Source organism: Heptranchias perlo, chromosome 34 (assembly GCF_035084215.1).
Source record: "Heptranchias perlo isolate sHepPer1 chromosome 34, sHepPer1.hap1, whole genome shotgun sequence".
NCBI lineage: Eukaryota > Metazoa > Chordata > Chondrichthyes > Hexanchiformes > Hexanchidae > Heptranchias > Heptranchias perlo.
In genome coordinates this window covers 18,290,631-18,305,834 of record NC_090358.1, presented here as the reverse complement: position 1 = coordinate 18,305,834, position 15,204 = coordinate 18,290,631, and the positions used below count along the sequence as shown (strand labels likewise).

Sequence of the window (15,204 nt, the reverse complement as noted above, 5' to 3'; positions counted from 1 at the left end):
TCACTACTATCAGGAGAAGACCGCTGACAGGATCAAGCAAAATGGCTCTCTTATAAAGGGTGATAATTGCTAACAGCTAAACAGATTTTTAAAGCATTATGACTGGCTCACCTCCCCCCAATCGGCTTGCTAGTGATGTATCTTCCTATACCCCTCCCCCCTCCCCACAAAGCAGGTGCCCAACCTGTGCTTATACTGGCGTGGGCATTGCCAGCAATAGTCAAATTGGCAGACCTTCCCCTGACCCCGGATGTTTTGGTGGAGTCAGAAGTGGAGGCTACTAGTGCAGTGGGATCATTCTCCGCTGCAATTATGGCGGCGGAGCGGGTCCAAGACATTTAGATTCTAACACATATAGACTTATTAGTCGATCAACCATCATGTTGCACACAGGGAATGTAGTCTTCAAGTGAAGTGGGGTTTGAGGGATGGGGGATAATTGTACCAGGCCAAATGGACACAATGCATTTTAAAGTCCCACATTCTGGGGGTGATTTTAAACCCCAAGAACAGGTGGGTTGGGGGCAGGTGGGAGTTGAAAATAGTTGTTTTTGCGGGTCGCAACCGCAAACTTTTTGGACTTGGCATTCCCAGTGGGCAGCCTGAACTTTTCCGCACTGACGTTAAACCTGGAAATAAAGCCGGGTTGCAGTCGCGACCCAAAAAATAACTGTTTTCAACTCCGACCCACCCCTAACCCACCCGTTCTTGGGGTTTAAAATCACCCCCGCTGTCTTTCTTTTGTATTTCCATTATAAATTCCTATGATGGAAACTGCCTACGTAAATTTGCCATGATGTCATTACAATTTTCTGCCAGCGGTGATGTTGTCGTGCATCCACTGGGGAGGAAGGTGGAATTATAGCCTGACAAGTTTTACACAGGCGGTTTCTACTGTAAAGGTGGACACAGGAATTTATAATGGAAAAAGCTAATAGGAAATATGCATCGACTAAAGTTATTTCATATATTTCAGAAATTATATGTTATATATTAAAGATTCAAATATGGATGATCTCGTTTTCACCCACTGTTGTAGGCAATTAATATACCTTTACCTTAAATGCTTTTGTTATAGCCAATAAAATGAGCCGCACTTGATCAAATGTTCTCATCATTTTCAAAGAACGTAAAGCTCTGAAGATTCGAAAAACTTTTAAAAAGTGGAGTTCAATGCTGGGTATGAGATGAGTTCTCTTGACGGCCACTGGAACTAAAGACTGGTTACAAAAGAGAACCAGAAAAATTATGAGTTTGATAAATATTGTGATTTTTTTTCAACCCACCTTAGTTTCTGATAGAGCAGATTTATGAGAACATAATTGCTGCATATATTACAAGGCCTGCACAATTTTGCACAGAAAGATTCTACTTCCAAAACCCAGCTTTGCCTGCTCCCTCCAATAAACCAACCCCAGGCCCTATCTTTCTGGCCATAGTCTCCTAATTCTTCTCAGCCTGAACCCCTGCCTCTTTCCAGCCAGTTTCTCTCTTACTTGCACATGTTCCAGGAGATCCTTGATGCCCTTTTCATGTTCAACCTTTGACCTGTTACATGATGGTTGCCATTGAAGAAAAAACAGCAATGAAATGAGAGAAACACAAGGCAACATTCTTCAGGCCTGAATACTAAACCCTTTAATTTTGATCAAGCTATTAAACTAGATAGGAGGGAGAATACCGGACCCCAGAGGAGGCAGATTGTAGTGTAGTAGGTAATCGAGATATGAGTATAGATAATAATACCCAGAGGGACATACAGGAATGTGAGACCAGGAATAAGAAAGGCACCAGGGAACATGAAAAGGGATAAATCTATAAGTTGTATCTCAATGAATGCTGGAAACAAAATGCCAGAATTGGAGACTGTGAAGACAATAGGAAACTATGATGTAGTAGGAATAACAAAAGCATGGCTGAGTTGAGAGAATCAAAATGAATTTAACATTCAATGCTAGAGCGTTCAGGAAAGACAGAGTGGACAGAAAAGGAGGCAGTGTAGCCATATAAATCATGGATACCTGGGAGGTAAATGAAGTTGATCCTATGGGAGAGACTAAGCTGCACAATGAACTACTCTGGTTAGATAACACAAAAATGAAAAAAATCCAAGCCTAGGGATATGCTGCAGATTTCCAGGTCAGCATAAAAAGTACAGTTTGCTCCACAAAGGGATAGGAAAGGTATATGAGAAGAGGAAAGTTACTTTAATCAACCCAAATATAAACTGGGGAAACCTAAGTGGTTTAGAGTCAGAGTTGATAAATATAACGTGCGTCAAGGAAGCCAGGAGAGGCCGTGCTCATCTTGACCTGGTATTCATTAATGCCCCAATAACTAATAGGAAATGGAAGTTGAAGTATTCTGGAAAACAGCGACCATAGAATGAGTAAGTTCAATGTGATCCGGGAATCAGCTATACCCAATACCAGAAGTCAGGCGTATAATTTTAAAAGAGCTAAATTCAAAGAAATGAGGGAACAACCAAAGCAAATGAATTGGTGTTAGTTGCTCAATACCTTCTGTAGAGACACATGGAACACCTTCAAAGATATAATCCTGAGCATAAAGGACAAATATATCCTTAAAACCAACAAAGTTAGTCTTAACAAAAAAATTAAAATTGAAAGAGAGAGGAAAAATAAGCTCGACAAATCCTGGAAGGGAAAAGGGGAAGGGGTTCACTGGGATGAATATAAGAAAATGAAGAAACATGTTAAAGAATGATCAGGGAGCAAAGAGGAGGCTAGAAAAAAGCATAGCAGCAGAGGCTAAATAGCAGTAAAACATTCTAAGACGTGAAAACCATAAAGATGCAAACAGGGTTGAAATTGAGTATGAACACAAAATAGTAAATATTCTGAATGATTGCTTTCTCCACATATTCACAAAGGAAGACATGAGCAGCACGCCCTCCCCAAACAGAGATAACCTAAACAAAATTAATGACTTTGATATAAATGAGGTGGAAGTCCTAAGACAGGTTAAAAGGGCTCAATACAAATAAGGCCCCAAGGATAGATGATATTTATCCCAGAATGCTGAGAGAGACTAGGAAGGAGATTTGTAAGAGAATCATTAGGTAGGAGTTACTGGACACTGGTGCGGTACCAGTAGATTGGAAACATGCTAACATGTGCCCATATTCTAAAAGGGGGACAAAACAAACACAGGCAACTACAAACCCATTAGTTTTATTTTCATTCCATGTAGCATTGTCAGGAGTAAACTTGCAGATTATCTGTACAATAGTAACCTTGTAGACAGTAATCAATATAGAATCAGAAGAGGAAGATTCTGCCCAACAAACTTTCTCAACTTCTTCAAGGAAGTGACAACCGAAGTGGACTGTGGGAAGGAAACCCTATGACATAGTGTATCTTGATTTCCAAGAGGTGCTTGACAAATTCCATACCAAGGTTCAATTCAAAGCACTGGGGATTCAGGGTGAACCCTGGGAATGGATAAGAAACTGGCCAAAGGGTAGAGAACAATTAGAACTCATTATAGGTGTAATACCAGGGTGAGGGTAATTACTGAGGAGGGTGACCAAGGCTTGGTGTTGGGACCACTACTTTTTCTAATTTATATAAATGACCTGGTTTCAGAAACTCAATGCAATGTGGTCAAACTAGGAGGCGCAGTAAAATTGGAGGAGGCAGCTCAGAAATTACAGAATGAGATGGATAAAATATGTAAGTGGGCAAAAAAATGGAAGATTAAATTTAATGTAGATGAATGTAAAGTTCTGCACATAGAAGGAAACAAATAAGTGACACATACTCCACAATGAAATAGCTAAGGATGAAACCATAAGAGACTTTAGAAGTCTTAGTAGACTCAACACTAAACATGTTCATCCAATGCAGAACTGTTATCAACAAAGCAAATAGAATGTTGAAATATGTAGCCAAAACTGTAGAATACAGGTCAGAGGAAGTTCTGACCAAACTGTATAATGGTCAGAATGCACCTTGAACATTATGTTCACCTCTAGTTACTGAGACACAAGGGAAACATTCAAGTGTTGGAAGCCATGCAAAGAATAACCACAAGGCTGACCCCTTATGTCAAAGGTGTGGTTATGAGGAAAGACTGAAGAAGCTTGGGCTTTTCAAACTGGAATGGAAGTGTCTGAGAGATGATCTTGTATAAGACAGTTAAGGGAATGGAAAAAGGTAAGTTCAGAATCTAGCTTTGGTCAATAGTGAAAGTGGGACAAGGTGTCTGTCTGTCTGTCTATGTCAGTATCACAGTCTATGGGTAGGAGATGATAATGGTGCTTACACTGTAACTGGCACTGAAAGTGAGTAAGACACTGACACTGTGTAGGAGATCTTGGCACTGATAGATCTTAGCATAGGCAGTGAATGAGAGGGGCCTTGGCATTAGTATTGTGAGGCACTGCCACTGAATGAGAGAGACACTGCCATTGCCACTGCCACTGATTGAGAGAGCCATTGGCACTTTTATTTCCGAGGGCAACACCGCAGGACATCACAAGCATGCTTAATAAACCAAGCTTCTATTTAACTGAAAGAGTAAGGCGATTTAAAGAATTTTAATGGAGTCCTCCAATGACATAGACTGCGTTTCTTACCGTAAGTAGTACAGCCAAGTCAAATACGTTCCAGCTGCTGCTCCAAAAGTTTACAAAATCATCAAGCCACCTAAGTAGGATTTCACAAGTCAAAATTGAAAGGATGCACCAGTCGATGACCACTAACATAGTCGTTATGGCACTGAATTTTGGTCCTGGTTTGTTAGAGACATCTGAGAAAGTATCATATATAATAATAACTTATCGAAGTGAACAAAATGGCTCCCTGCAGTTATACACTCCGCCCAAAATGCTCCAAGATTATAAATTTTCATTTATTTCACAGTACATATACTAAGCTTTTTTTTTTAAGTTTTGAACTTTTCCATAAATTTGACTCATCGCTATTTGCCATGGAATATGGTTTGCCACAAATCTGGCATTTTCGAAGACTTTCAGAACAATAAGTACCTTTGGAAGGATATGGCCAGCTGATAAAATAAAACAATGAAACACAAAGAAATGCCACCATATTAGTCTGATCTGAAATTAAACTGCATAAAATTGTCCAAGGAATCTTCCTCACGGCAGCATGAGAAGGAGGAGGGAGATTTCCCCCGGTGGCTTCATGGGAGACAGAGCACCACATTTTGGCAACATACTATATCTGATCCTTGGTAGTTTGTTTGTGAGGGGGAGGAGGAAGATTCATGACACTGATGCACTCACCTCTATTTTTAGTACAGAACAGAAAAGGGATGTAACCAAATTATAGCAATTTTAACCACGTTAAAGGACGTTAGTATGAATTTCTGTCATTTTGAATTAAGTACCACAATTTCAGTCTATAAACTTCAGCACTGGCTTCTTTGTATCTGAAATGAATTCCAAATTCTTATTCCTAGCTCACAGAAGTATTAGGGTTTCTACAGAATTAGAAGGATTGACATTATCAATGTGTATATTGCCAAAGGGGTTATAGTTGGAATTACTGCACCTCCCCCCATTTGGAAGGTGCAGTCATTCCAATTACAACCTAACTGGTTATCAAGCTGTTTTAATATTTCTGTATTTTTCTGTATTGCATATTTCTAGTATACATTGAAGGAGGGGAAACTTGTTTTGTCTTACCTGTAAACACACCAAACACAATAACGTTGATGATAATGCTATACAGAATAAGGTTTCTGAAAAATGAACCTGGTTGACTTTGATCAGGAAAATGTAAACCATATTTTTCCCAAGCCCATCAATCAATTGAATTCCATTCAAAACATCAAAATCATATTTAGGAAAATAGTATCAAGGAAACTTCTAAATAATGGGGCTGAAGAAGCAAAAAGACTAATCTTACTATTTAGCTTTATAATTAATATTAGCCTGGCTTTTCACGACTGACTTCTGATGAGGATTACATTTTTCTATATTATCATTCATTGAAACCTTACTCAAACAACATGTTCAAAAGTACTGTACATTTCTAAACAAAAATCTCTATCTTGATACATTGGGAAGGTGAAACAAATGTTTTTTGCATCAAACATGCTGCAAACATCCCATTATGGGGGCGATTTTGTAGTCATGTTGCAGTGCTGGCAAGACTGTTTCTCACTGACCTTCCACTACAATGTGAGTTTAGCTAATTAGCATAATATTGTGGTGTTCCTGGTACACATTGGATTAAGTACTGGATGCACTAGGATCAATGGTTGGGCTATCCAATGCCAACAGCTCTTAAACAGTGAAGGTGGAGAAGCTTGTTTTGTCTTACCTGCTAACACACCAAATACAATAATGTTAATGATAATGCCATATAGAGTAAGGTTTCTGAAAAATGAACCGAGTTGATTATGATCAGGAAACTGTGATCTAATTGAAACATAAAAGATTCTGATGGGGCTTGACAGGGTCGAAGCTGAGTGGTTGTTTCCCCTGGCTGGGGAGTCTAGAACTAGAGGGCCTGGTTGCAGGATAAGGGGTCGGTCATTTAAGACTGAGATGAGGAGGAATTTTTTCACTCAAAGGGTTGTGAATCTTTGGTATTCTCTACCCCAGAGGGCTATGGATGCTGCGACATTGAGTATATTCAAGGCTGAGATAGATAGATTTTTGGACTCTAGGGGAATCAAGGGAAATGGGGATCAGGCAGGAAAATGGAGTTGAGGTTGATGATCAGCCATGATCTGATTGAATGGCGGAGGAAGGCTTGAGGGGCCATACGGCCGACTCCTGCTCCTATTTCTTATGTTGTTAAAGGGCTTCTAGTCACCCTTAAAGCTATCTACTATTGAGCAGGGAGAAATGGATCCACCAACTCAAAGAAGGTGATCTGCAGTTTTGGAAATGCAGCTTTGAAGTTCCTGCTGCATAATGTCCTCCACAGAAGTGTGGTCATATTTGGAGGTCAGGGAGGGGGGCATCTTCCCGTCAAGAGCAGTCTGTACAGAGGTTGCAGAAAAAGTAAATACCCTGAACAGGTGAGAAAACAATTTGCTGGATTCCGAAAAGATACCAAGATAGGAATGCTCATCCTTTAGTTATTTTAGCAATCTCATGTTACAATGTATACCAGAGAGCACATCAAATATAAGCTTGGTGCTGAAACACAATACCATATGACTCATTCTACAGTATGCTGTGTTTCAGGATTTGTCAAGACGACAACATTCTAACCTATGCTCCTCTTCTCATTCTCTAGGTATGCCCCAAGAAGTTGTGGTAGTGCTCAGTAGCCCCGACATGTCCCCAGACGTCATCGCATCCAGCAATACTGTCAGCCTTGGCTCAGTTGGTAGAACACTTGCCTCTGAGTCAAAAGGTTGTGTGTTCAAATCCCACTCCAGACACATGAACACATAATCTAGGCTGACACTTCAGTGCCGTACTGAGGAAGTGCTGCGTTGTTGGAGGTGCCATCTCTTGGATGAAACTTTAAACTGAGGCCTTGTCTTCCCTCTCTGGTGGGCCTTTGATGATCAGGTCAGATTGCGATGTAAGGTACGCATACTTAAAGATTTAATGTATCTAGTCATCTCCTGGACACATCGCCTAGATCATAGTATCATCATAGCATAGTGTTATTGTAGGTACAGCACAGGAGGAGGCCATTCAGCCCATTGTGCCTATGCCGGCTCGTTGAAAGAGCTATCCACTGTCCCATTTCCCTGCTCTTTTCTCATAGCTCTGTAAATTTTTTCCCTTCAAGTATTTATCCAATTCCCTTTTGAAGGTTATTATTGAATCTGCTTCCACCACCCTTTCAGGCAGTACATTCCAGATTATTACAACTCGCTACATAAAAAAAACTTCCTCTTGTCGCCGCTGGCTCTTTTGCCGATCACCTTAAATCTGTGTCCCCTGGTTACCGACCCTTCTGCCACTGGAAACAGTTTCTCCTTATTTACTCTATCAAAAACGTTCATGATTTTGAACACCTCTATCAAATCTCTTCTTAACCTTCTCTGTTCTAAGGAGAACAACCACAGCTTCTCCAGTCTCTCCTTATAACTGAAGTCCCTCATCCCTGGAACCATTCTAGTAAATCTTTTCTGCATCCTCTCTGAGGCCTTGACATCCTTCCTAAAGTGTGGTGCCTAGAATTGAATACAATACTCGAGCTGAGGCCTAACCAATGTTTTATAAAGGTTCAGCATAACTTCCTTACTTTTGTACTCTATGCCTCTATTAATAACGCCCATGATCCCATATGCTTTTTTAACAGCCTTCTCAACTAGTCCTGCCACCTTCAAAGATTTGTGTATGTGCATCCCAGGTCTTCCTGTACCCCATTTAAAATTGTACTATTTAATATATATTGCCTCTCCTCGTTCTTCCTACCAAAATGTATCACTTCACATTTCTCTGCGTTAAATTTCATCTGCCATATATCTGCCCATTTCCTCAGACTGTCTATGTCCTCCTGAAGTCTGTTACTATCCTTCACATTGTTTACTACATTTCCGAGTTTTGTGTCATCTGCAAACTTTGAAATTATTCCCTCTATACCCAAGTCTAGGTCATTAATATATATCAAAAAGAGCAGTGGTCCTAATACTGACCCCTGGGGAACACGATTGTATACTTCCCTCCAGTCTGAAAAACAACCGTTCACCACTACTCTGCTTTATGCCCCTTAGCCAACTTTGCATTCACGTTGCCACTGTCCTTTTAATCACATGGGCTTTAATTTTGCTAATAAGTCTATTATGTGGTACTTTATCAAATGTCTTTTGAACGTCCATGTAAACATTAACCGCACTACCCTCATCAACCCTCTCCGTTACTTCATCAAAGAACTCAATCAAGTTAGTCAAACATGATTTTCCTTGAACAAATCTGTGCTGACTTTCATTTATTAGCCCATACTTTTCTAAGTGCCAATTAATTTTGTCCTGGATTATTGTCTCTAAAAGTTTCCCCACCTCCGAAGTTAGGCTGACTGGCTTATAATTGCCGGATTTATCCCCCTCCCCTTTTTTGAATATTGTGACATTTGCAATCCTCCAGTCCTCCGGCACCCTCCTTATATCGAAGGAGGATTGGGGATGATGTGAAACAGTATCAGTAGCCAAACATTTCCTCTTGGAGAAACAAAAATCATTGTTAATTAAATTATTTGTAAAAGAATTTTAATAATGAAGGTATAACGATATGACTATAGATTTTATAAGGATACTTTCTAGGACCCATTGTGCCCACATATTTAGAGGTGGGTACTTGACATAGCGATTCTGAAGACAGTTTCTCTGCCTGTGGTTTGAGGAGATATCTATATTTCGAACTGGATTAAAATCAAAACGCACCAGCTGCAAAGGATCTTCAATCATCAACTTGTTCAACATCTTTGAATCTATGTAACAATGAGTAATGATCATTATAAGTCTTTTTGCATTGACTGCATTACTTTATAGAGTTTTTACATGTATTTTCAATAAATATCTTTCCATTTTTTTCATTTCTTTAATTCCTAATTATAAAGTCATATTTAAAGTAGTAAGTGTACCATGTAAGATATTTATATAACGTGTTGGTGGTGACAGTATATAACAGCCTTCCCCAACTCCACGGAATATAGGCCTCTCAGGTTTCTAAGACCTGACAATGCTCTCATTAAATTGAGATTGCTGGAGCTGGCAACATTGACACCCAAAGTTCTTCTCACTTTTAATAAAAATATATTAAAGCATGAGCTTATAGATCATGCTACAAATTGAACTAAGTAAAAAAAAAATGATCAGCTTTAGGTTCAGTACAGCTCAGTGTTGGCCCCGAAACTTGGAGTGATGTAAAAGAGAGGGAGAGGATGATTGTGTAACTACTGGCCTCCAATAGAGTTCTTGATTACAACTACTCCCCAGGTGTTCGTCCACAGAAAAGTTAAATTGTTGGGGTTTTTTTGCCATTGGTACTTCAATGTTATGTTGGTACATCAGTTATATGTCTGTATATAATGACAGCACAAGGCAGAAAAGCCCTGGAGCTGGGTTCAAATTTTGAACTGTGAATGAGAAGCAAGCCAGTTACAAGTTAACTGTCCCTGCAAAAGCAGCACAAATGTTCGCCACAAGCAAGTCTTCACAAACTGAACATTAGAGCATTTTACCAATCAGTTGGTCAAATATTAACATTTCATATGTTGCTACATAAGGCAACTCTAATATACTTTCTATATTACATTGGAGCATTAGCATGTTATTAATGGGAACATGGCCATGAAAAGAGAGGGAAAGTCAGAGGATAAGTCAATTTGGGGATATGGCACAAACAATAGCACAGTGTCTGACATAAAAGCAGTACTGGTAGGAGTCTGGTAAGTGGATTGGTAGGAACTAAATAGGGAGAGTAAATAATTAAGATGGACTTTAACCTATAGGGCACCACCATTAAGATAACTTTCTTCTGAGGCCATTGATGAGTTGTCGTGTTAAGTTGCCAAATTGCCTGACATCACTTAAAAAAGCATTATCTGATTGACTTGGTTACTTTATAATGCAGCCAGGTCAACTTTCAAGGAAAATTTACATTGAACAGGTTAATGCCTTCATTAATATAATGGACAGAGGACTATCAAACAAGTGCATTAATCATTCATCGGCTAACATTGTCAACATAGTTCCTAGTCTTATGTGATTTTCTTGTCTCATGTTATTTCAGCTGCAGATTAACACTCAATCAGCGTGCAAATATCACAATTATTAGGGTTACCATCTTTGGACAAAATCCAAAACTGCAACAAGAGCAGGATAGAGATGGGATTGTGGTTCACGCTCTCAGGTTTTGCTAATAAAAGTTTATTGAAAACTTTAACCGTAATAACTAATCCCTCCAAATCTTAAGGCACAGAATGGAGAGAACTAACTTACTGGACATTTTACTGAGATCTGCCTCACATTTTAGACATTTCTGGACAATCAAAAATCAGATAGAATTGCCGTTCACTTGTTTTAATGGATCAAATGACCAATTGCATGTAGTATCCTGCCACTGTTGTCCAGTGATACTAGCCCCTGATTTAAAAATAAACTGAAAACAAAATAAACCGTCCTCCTGACACCACAGAATCTATACTGACAAAAGTTTTGGGTTGGGATTCCCTCTGGTTGCTATGAATTAGCAAATTATGCATGGCGGGAAGATCTCTTCTAAAAGAACATATTTACTATTCCGCTAATTGGAAGAAATCTTCCAGTTCTATTTACCCTGTTATCAACACATTGCAACCAAAGGAATTCCCCCCCACCTTGTGTCTATGTGAACATATCTTCATGGTGCTATAGTATTTCTCCTTCAATCAATCAGATCACACCAATCATATCTGATTGCACCAGTCTGCATTGGTCATACCTGCACTAAATTTGCAGGGTTACGAAGATAGGGTGGGGGAGTGAGACTAGCTGGGTTGCTCTCTTGCATTGAGCCGGCATGGACTCGATGGGCTGAATGGCCTTCTTCTGTGCTGTAACCTTTCTATGATTCTAATCCCCTCCGGTTCTGCTTTCTACTTCCACTCCCAAACTGCCTCCTTTATGGAGCAGCAAAATGGTTGCACTGTCTATAGTTTTGAGCATACCTCCGACTCCAGCAGAGCTGAGTGGGCCTGAGGCTGGAGTAGGAGTTGAATAAGCCTGAGACTGCAGTAGGTGCTGAGTAGGCTAACAGTAATACAAATAATACCTCTAGAGGATAACCAGTATATCATAAAACAATATAAATAATTTTCTGGGCAATAATCTATTCTTGAAGTTGAGATGATAGTTATAAACCATTCAATCTTTACCCTCTTACCATCTGAACATCTCAATGAAATGACTTCCTGGTAATTTGGATAGCCCGTATCTATCCCTTTCATTATTTTTCTTCTAAGATTGCTTACAATTGTATCTCTTCTATTGCCTATTCAGATCCACTATTTTGCCTTTGGACAGGCTGAGTAGACTGTAGCTGCATATCGCACTAACCAACAAACTGACTCCCATTTCCAAGTCAGTGTGGAATGCAACTTATGGAATAAGCTCATTGGACACAAATCAAGATATAATCATTACTGCATCTATAACTCCAAATGGCCCAAAGACATAATTGAGCGAAGTTCAACTGACTGGATTTAGGTGTTAGCTCCCCATTTAAGTATATTCTTAAAAAAATGATACATTTGCAAAAAATGAAGGTGCATTCAATTTACAATTTCAAAATAATAAAAATTAAAAAGACAACTGCTTTAAAAGGTGGTGTCTTTCTTTACAGTGTTTACCCATGTTGTATAAATGCCTGCACTGCATGGGTAAACACATGTATCTTGTACTTTGTACACATAAACTCTAGTCTTGCTGAAGGAACAACGCCCCTTAAATTTTAATTAACCAAAATCAATTTTGTCAATCTACAGTACCTTTAATGTCATTCATGTTATACTTGGGATCATTGATGATCAATCCTTGCAAATGACCCAACAGATTAAAATCCTGAATGAGTTTTGATCGGATAATTTGAGCCCGAGGGTTGTCCTTTGAATGTATCCGGGAAACTCCTTTTTTATCTTTAGCAAATTTTAATGCTTCCATTTGTCAGAAGCTATTCAATAGAAATAAAATGTGTGGAATTCATTCATACTGCAAATTTTCAATTTATAAGAACATGACAATCGTTGCATTCTCAAATAAACATCTGTAACTAATATAAACAACAAGCAAAGCAAGTAAAGACTCTGAAAATCATTCTGTTCATTCACCTCACAGTGACAGACCAATAATGTCTTTTCAATTTATATGGGCAGAACTTGCTCCCGAAATAATGGAGGAGCTCTTCAGGGCTCTCCATTTTTAATGGCGAATTGAAGGAGCAAGTTCCCGCATTTGCACATGTGCACTAAAATACAGAAATTGTGAACTTGCCCCTATTGATTCGCCGGCGATTTGACAGCTGTGAATTAAAGGGCCATCGTACACTGCAATCATTGAAATCACTGAAAAATCGCAAACTTGCTCATCTGCCCAACTGGAAAGTAACTAATTACGCCACCAAACAGGTAGGCTAGGTATAAACTAAGTTTTAACAGCGTTGTTAGACTTAATGACTGCCAAACAACTAAATATTAAATTTAAAAAATGTGGAGTCTCATATTGCTCCTTATTTTAATAGTTTTTGGTCATTAAAAAAAAGTTTAAATTAAGAACTTTTTTTTTACTTTTCCCTTCTGTCTCTAACTTAATTCAATTATTTCTTTGGCTTTTTATTAAAAAAAATTAAAATTTTTATTTACAATGACTTCCAGAATACTAACTTTAAATGAATCAAGTCTGCTTGCCTGCTTGTGGGCATGACTTCTCTTCCTGACAGATTTTGTCATAGACTGTTCCATGCGCATCAACTTACCCTGCTCAGAGGCTGAGTTGATTGTGCACAATTTTTTAAAAGTTCAAAATAAAGCAAGTCAATGCCACAGAGCATACATTCGTTAATTTAATTTGCAGGAGCTGCGGCAACAGTTGCCATGACACTGCGCAAGTTCTGGCCCATAAATCTTACAGTGTACCTGAGGCAGGCTATTATTTTTCAGGTACTAATAAGTACTATTACACATGGTAATGTAATATTATTAATGTACACATAACTATTCAGAAGATGAATCAAGGCTGAAGTTAACTGAGTCTGTCCCTCTACCTAAAAATTAACTAAAAGATCTAAAAGATTTTCCATCCTGGTAAACTTGTGTCAGAAAAGTGTAAATACTAACCAAATGACAGCAACCTGCTGCTTGCAATAAGTAAATGTAAAATTACCACTAGACGGTAAATAACCCAGTGTCAGAGAACAAGATCAAACGTGGCTCTCTTTTGTCAGTTCAACCAAAAAGCCACAGTATTTCTGTGTAGCTTGCATGCTGAAATGAAACACAAAAACAAGAAATCATCAGTACAAAGGATGAACTTGCATTTATGTTGTGCCTTATCATTATTGAAGCACTTCCTGACCAATGAATTACTTTTCGAAGTGTATTCACTGTTGTCAAGTGGGCAGCAGCCTATTTCTGCACAACAAAGTGCCACAAGCAGCAAACAAGATGAAACAGCAGACAATCTGTTTTTGGTGCTGTTGTTTAAAAAAAAATTTTTGACCAGAACACCAAGAGAACTCACTGCTCTTCTTCAAATGGTGTGGAAATGGCCTGAAAATTGTATAAGGAATCTTCTTACTGGGCTTTTTAAATGACCTCCAGGCAAGAGTTTGCTGTTCCCATCAAATTCAGCATCAGAAATGTGCATGATGCAAAAAATGGGTGGAGATCCGATCAGAGTGATCTCTAGCACACACTTTACGCCTGAAAATTGAATATTAACAATTAGTCAATCTACCCTCCTGCTTCTCATCCATTTCAGTAAAGGGGTCCTCCTTTTTTCAGATTTGCAGACATAAATACTTACCTATACAATTCTTGAGCCCACATGAAGAATTGCACTTAAAAATATGCGAAGGTGCAGGGTAAAGTATTAATCATAGAACAGGTAGTCTGCTCCCATCCATTCCATTACCTGAATCTACAATACCTCTCTGTCTAGTTAATGCTAAGTATCACAGAAAAACAAAGACACGGATGGTGTTTCAACGTGACAGTGTAATGAATTTAGTATGTGCTGATAATGTGTATTTTATGATTTCCCTTGAATCAGATCTATTTCTTCTCGTCCTTTGGTGCATAACTCATACACCGGGAGTCAGCCAGTGGCCTAACATCCAATGTCTTAGTTCTGATTTTCTACATTCGTGGAGATAGAGACATTCAACTCAAAGAGGCATTTGCTTTTGAAATCAAGCCTTCCATCTCTCCAGCCTCTAATCCACAATATTATGGCATATCTTGCAGCTCCACCAACATGCTAACTTTGAAGGGTCTGACCTCAATACCTACCTACCTCTCTCTGCTGGTGCCTTGGGTCTGGGACAATTGCACCCCATCACCAGCCTTTCTGATTCATTCTCAACCAGTACAATTGCTGTATCTCCCTTGCTTATGCTGATGATTCAGTAACTCTTAAACTTCTGGTGCCTGGGATCATTTGTACTGTTGCATGTGGTGGTATTTAATGAGGTGTGTGGTGCAGTTAAGCTGTTGTAGTCCAGATATCCCATGTTCATCTGGGGAGAGAAAATACGTACATATCAGTGGC

General features: G+C 39.0%; 1 protein-coding gene across 1 annotated transcript in view; it reads right to left on the bottom strand.

Moving 5' to 3' along the window:
- Positions 1-15,204, bottom strand: part of LOC137301586 (cation channel sperm-associated protein 2-like) — a 37,133-nt gene extending 21,929 nt beyond the window's left edge. The window contains exons 1-7 of the mRNA XM_067971139.1: positions 14,950-15,204; positions 13,773-13,919; positions 12,429-12,610; positions 9,185-9,389; positions 5,672-5,748; positions 4,583-4,773; positions 1,059-1,271 (exon numbers count right to left, since the gene is read on the bottom strand). Coding sequence (XP_067827240.1) covers positions 1,059-1,271; positions 4,583-4,773; positions 5,672-5,748; positions 9,185-9,389; positions 12,429-12,600 — 858 coding nt within the window. The 5' untranslated portion in view covers positions 12,601-12,610; positions 13,773-13,919; positions 14,950-15,204. The remainder of the gene's footprint in view (positions 1-1,058; positions 1,272-4,582; positions 4,774-5,671; positions 5,749-9,184; positions 9,390-12,428; positions 12,611-13,772; positions 13,920-14,949) is intronic.